The sequence below is a fragment of the Lipotes vexillifer genome, unplaced genomic scaffold (genome assembly GCF_000442215.2).
Source record: "Lipotes vexillifer unplaced genomic scaffold, Lipotes_vexillifer_v1.1 scaffold753, whole genome shotgun sequence".
NCBI lineage: Eukaryota > Metazoa > Chordata > Mammalia > Artiodactyla > Lipotidae > Lipotes > Lipotes vexillifer.
Genome location: NW_006783618.1, coordinates 853027 through 858902, shown reverse-complemented (window position 1 = coordinate 858902; position 5876 = coordinate 853027). Strand labels below are relative to the sequence as shown.

The following is a 5876-nucleotide window of genomic DNA, read 5'->3' as shown; positions in this document are numbered from 1 at the left end:
CCCGTGTCCCCTGCATCGGCAGGCGGACTCTCAACCACTGCGTCACCAGGGAAGCCCACAGTGTGTGTTTTAAATTAGTGGCCAACATTAAAAAATTAGGAGATTTTGTGTAAAAGTCCAGATTCTGGATTTTCTTGAAAAAACCTGGAAGCTTTAGTAACACTGGTTCCAAATTTCTGCATGGCAACAGTTTGACAGAGCTTAGTAAATGGAGTTTAAAATCAAGTGGCTGATGCCTTTTAATAGGGCAAGTACCCTCTAACCTGGCAGTCCCCTATAGGTATCTGAGTTTGTTAACTCTTGGTGACTAGTTAAAACCAAGGAATCTTTCAGACTTGAGTTCAAGTCCTGACTCTTGTACATATTAGTTCTACGACCTTGCAACAGTTACTTTTCTAAACCTCCATTCTCTCATATATAAAATGGGATAAAAATTACATAAAATAATTTCTATAAAGCACTCAGCACAGTGCCTGGCAAAAGAAGAACTCGATATTAGCTGTTAGTAAACATTTCTCTTAATCTTTTTTACTGGGGATGCCTGAAACCACGAAAGAAAATAACAAAGAAAACGTAATAAAAAATTTTCTTTTTGGTCAAATAATATAATACCCAAAGCATCTAAGAGAAAAAAGACTGTCAATAAAGCAGACAATGCTTTCAACTGTGTCTTTAAAATAAATAAGCTTTCACTGATTTAACTGTAACAACTCATATAATTAGAGCACCCCAAACATCTCAAGAGTCTTGATTTAGAAAGATAAGCACATTTTACTTAAAGCTAGGCCCCACATAATCCAAGATACTGTAACACAGGCAACTATTTGCTACCAATCCAAGGGTACTAAAGCCTTTCACCCCACTCTATACCATAGCAAAGTTTGGTATAAACAAAAATGTCAACTGAACATCCTAGTAAGCCAGCTTGCCACATTGCCAAATTTACTAAATAGTGGATAAAAATGCGGGAAGATACAACGCAAAATCTGCCTACAAAAAAAATTTATAATCTTAGGAGGTTAAAAAAAATTTTTAACAAGAAAACAAGTGATAGAGATAGGTATTAGAAGAGCTCTGAGCCATGGGATCTAGAAGTCTTCATAGAAGAGATGACATTTAAAGATCCACAGAATTGAAAAGAAACCATTAATCCCAGGAAAAGCAAAAAAAAGGTAAAATCCACTGTTGTCTCAAATCTGAGTTCAAGTAGAAAATACTCTCAAAATCAAATGAGGGCTTCCCCGGTGGCGCAGCGGTTCACAGTGGTTGAGAGTCCACCTGCTGATGCAGGGGACACAGACTCGTGCCCCGGTCCGGGAAGATCCCGCATGTCGCGGAGCGGCTAAGCCCGTGAGCCATGGCCGCTGAGCCTGCGCGTCCGGAGCCTGTGCTCCGCAACGGGAGAGGCCACAGCAGTGAGACGCCCGCGTACCGCAAAAACATAAAAATAAAAAAAACACTTAAAAAATAATAATAATAAAATAAAATAATAATAGAATATGTATTAATGCCAATTCTCCCAGTGACCAAACCAATTCTGTTGGAAGTTAGGGCTATTTTTCTTTAGTAAGTACTTTTTAAGCATGGAAAAGATCTAGGTTATAATAAAACACAAGCTTTGGTTCCTTGAAAGAGTTTTATCATCTTATGAAGATTTCTAGAGGTTAAATCAACTTACATGGCTAGATTTTTAACAAAGACAAATCTCAAATGGGTCAAGATTCTTGAATGCTAATTTTCTATCAACTGATTCTTTGGAGTCATAGTTACCACTCAAATACTTTAAAGTGTACACTTAAAGATGATAGACTACACACTTTTAAATTTAAAAGAAAAAATATTCCGTAGTAAGATGAGGCTCTTACGTTTTTAAAAGTCGTCAAAGGGGTATGGGACTATTCAGAGATGTGTTTATAAGAGTTCAAAGTCCTGAGTTCCCTATGACATAAACTGCTTGTTATTTTGTTTGTGTGTGTGTAAAAGGAGGAGAAAGTGTATTTGAGAAGTAAATAAATAGGGCAGAAAAAGCATAGTGTCATAAACTAAAAAAAAAGTTATGGATAAATTTTCTATGAGTATGTTTGAAGTTCAGAAGGCTGGGCAAGTCGTTAACTTTAAAATGTGAAATTGGCTATAACAGCCATTCAAACTAGGATAAGGTCAAGTTCTAACACTAGGGAAAAAGCCATACTGGCAAAAACAAGATGAATCTGAGCTCATTATGAAAGCCAGAAATGTTTCAAAAAACAGTCTAGGGCTTCCCTGGTGGCGCAGTCGTTGACAGTCCGCCTGCCGATGCAGGGAACACGGGTTTGGGCCCCGGTCCGGGAAGATCCCACATGCCACGGAGCGGCTGGGCCCGTGAGCCATGGCCGCTGAGCCTGCGCTCCGCGACGGGAGAGGCCACAACAGTGAGAGGCCCGCGTACCGCAAAAAAAAAAAAAAAAAAGTCTATACAAAATTAATATATATTAATCTGTGCCTGTCTGTTACTTAATAAACCTGAATTAGTTATGAAAGAAATACATTATTCTATTGCAAATACCTGTTGGCCATAAAACAAAGTCATCTGTCCTCTATTTGCAATCAAAATGGTTAAACTAAGGTATACACAAAGTAGTCAACAACTAACAAAATAAATCTCCTTGGTCCCCCAAGTGTGTTTATTATTCTAACACTTACTTAATAGTGGTGGTCATACTCTGTGCTTGCTGCTGAGTGCCATTATTGATTGTGTTGGTGTTTTTCAGCTGGTTCATCTGTTGCTGTGTCTGTGTGCCCCCTCCTCCGGGGCCACCACTGGGCTTCACAGGGCCCCTCAGCTGACCATTTTGACTGGACAGACCCATTATAACAGGGTTCTCTGTTCTGGCCGTGCTCATGCTGTATTAACTGTAAAGATGTCTCTTTCAAACTTCAAAACTTTTGAAAGTCAGTAGAGAAACTGTAATAACAGTTTATTAGGCTCTCCAAAACGAAGAGATAAATATAAGTCTTGCTCAATATATGAGTCCTTTATTGCAATGCAGGCAAGCACCTGTAAGTCTCTGAACGGTAAGCAGCAGTAACTTGCTCTCATGCACGGAATCAACTCTTTATTTTTTAATAAAGCCCTCTAACAAGGTTGAGTTATATATCTGAATTCGCTCACTTCAGTCTGAAACAAAGAAAAAAGTTAAATTAGCAAACAGAGTAAAATTAGAAAAAAACTTTTTCGTTTCCCTTTTAAAGAACTCCTTTAGACGAACTCTCTTCTTTTAAATTAAAGAATTAAGAATACAGCTGCACTGAGACCAAATCACTAGCCAAGCTAGGAAAGACACAAAACGATGAATTGCCTCAAAAACCAAACCTGCACCGAGACCCATCTCAAACATTTTAAACTGTCAGTTCAAAGCAACCCAGAGAATACAAAGTAGAAAGATACTGTGATTAAGTTAGCATTAGTTGTCAAATGACAATCTCTTCCCTTGTTTCCTCCCTGATGAATTCTCTGAAGTCCCTGCCACCTCTTCAAGTCAATGAGTCATTACACTCAATTGCATTACAACTCAGTGAAGTATCGCACAACGTCATTACACTCAATTGCATTACAACTCAGTGAAGTATCGCACAACTTAATGGAAATCTACAAATGAACAAGGCAAGACCATTCATTAATTTTTTCTCTATTTCTGACAACTGAGAATCCTTGAAGAGTTGAGCTTTTGACTTCACCTTATGCTTTCAGAAGAACACATTTATGCCCTTATGAATTTCAACGACAGAAGTTAAACTTTATAAAGAAAAATACATTTTCTTTTTTCCCTTAAGTTTTTGCCCTTTAAAACAGTAACTGAAGCAGTCAAGGGATATAAATATGTCTACATGTCAAAATCTTCTGCTTGAAAAACAGCGAAGAAAACCTTTAGCTACCTTAATTAAATCTGAATACTAAAAAAACTGCTACATTTTTAAACATAACACTATTCAAAAAGTATATCCCAACTTGAAGTAGCATTTTTTTTAATTACAAAAACACAAAAAGGAAATTAGCTGTGTTAAAAAAAAAAAATCTGTTAAAGAGTAAAGATACTAGTAACTTTAATCAAACTTTCCAGGAAACCCAGAGTATTAATTAAGTTAATTTTAAAAATTTTAAAATTATTCCCCAAATAAAATTATTTTTAAAGGAAGTACATGAAAACGTAATTTAAAAGCCAGGGGGGAAAAGGCCAGAAAATAAAGGGCTGCTCTGTTTGCTTTGTTCTTTAACTCCTTTACATTTCTTACCAAATATACACTAGCTTATTAATTAGCATTTCTGCCATACACCAAGGTTTCTCAAACAATAAAATTTCAAAAAAAAAACCTCTTTGATGTTTTTTTTTAATTGAAAATAAAGTTGCTCACAAGCAAATCCTGATTATCACGTACACAAAGCTGTATATTTCCAAGTCTCCCAGAAGCTGAGTGACCTCTTAAGCAGAGGGTGGTTAAGAGCCACCCAATTTCAGTGCAAGGTAGTAATTGGTTTCCTGTATTGACAGGTTTATATTATGATCAACGATATCACCTACTTCATACCAGAAGACTTACTTATTTGCGAGCACTAAGAGGATGAAGGTGGCAACTTCTAAAAATTAAATGATATCATTACTGTCCATCATGCACGTAAGACCTCATACCTCCCTGCATCCAAAATGTGACTATGTGATAACTGCTCCCCTCTCAATTAAGCTAAAACCAGCACTGCAGCTCTACGTCTCAGGAAAAGAAATATTCCTCCTACCCCTTCCCAATTTAGATTTGCAAGTTATATTTCTACATTTTCAAAAATACGAACGAAACAAAGACGAGTTGGGAGGAACCCCTAGCGGAGTTAATTACAGCACTTCCCAGATTGTAGTTAGCAATTGACAGTTTCACACCCAAAACAGTATCGTCATCTCCAAAAAGACCTTTTGTGTGCGAATGCAGCGCAGTTTCTCTAAGCTTGGTCTGCAAGTTGGAGTGACCGTTCTATTTTGAAGGGGCGAGGGGACTGTTGAAGAGAAAGGGGAGTGAGCGATAAGGGAAAGAAACAAGCCAGTGATTTGAGCCCTATAACCGTAGGCAAATAATTTCTTGTTTCCCTCCCCTTCAACACCCCCCCCCAAACCCACACACTTCGAGTCAGCTCCCTGGGCCCATAAACACAAATGGGTTGGGGCCCTGAAATCGTATCTGCGCAACAAGAGCAGGGAACCAGCTCCGCGGGTAGGAAACAATAGGGGCTCCCGCAAAAGGCCCCAAAGAGAAATCCTTAAGTCAGGCGGCCCCTCCTTTCTCCATGACTCTGGGGCTCCATAATCACCCCCTTGTTATCGACCTGCAAGGCCTTACTCCGTCAAGCAGCCGGTCCCCTTCGAAACCCAGCCTTCCGCTACTGCATATCCCTGCCGCCCCCTATAGGGCCGCCTCGTACCCTATAACCTCCACGATCTCCCTAAGTCCTTGCCGCCCCCTACGATCCCACCTTCCCTCGTCTCCCACGAAGCTCCTCCGAGGAATTCTCCCGCTCCTCCTCCGGACCCCGCCGGGCACAACAGTGCTCTATCCCACTCCTCCCGGGCGCCCCCGCCCCACAGCTGCCGCCCGCCTTCCTCCCCCGGGCCCGACCAGGCCTCAGGCCTCCGCCTCAGAGCGCCCCCCACGCCGGCCGGGGAGGGGGGAACTCCCCGCAGCCCCCGCTGCACCGCCGACCTCCAACCCCTCACCTCACCCCACTCCTCGCGGCTCGGGCCCGAGTCCTACCACTGAGGCCACTCCCGCTCTGTACCCTCGGTCCTTTATTGTTGACTCGAAGCTCCCAAAATGGCGGCGGCTCCTTCCTCCTCGGAAACCTCCGCCCGCCC

General features: G+C 41.0%; 1 protein-coding gene across 1 annotated transcript in view; it reads right to left on the bottom strand.

Moving 5' to 3' along the window:
- The window catches only part of DDX6 (DEAD-box helicase 6), a 36072-nt gene extending 30235 nt beyond the window's left edge, over window positions 1-5837 (bottom strand). The window contains exons 1-2 of the mRNA XM_007456303.1: window positions 5744-5837; window positions 2683-3157 (exon numbers count right to left, since the gene is read on the bottom strand). Of these exons, the coding sequence (XP_007456365.1) occupies window positions 2683-2882 (200 nt within the window). The 5' untranslated portion in view covers window positions 2883-3157; window positions 5744-5837. The remainder of the gene's footprint in view (window positions 1-2682; window positions 3158-5743) is intronic.
- Window positions 5838-5876: the final 39 nt, after the last annotated feature.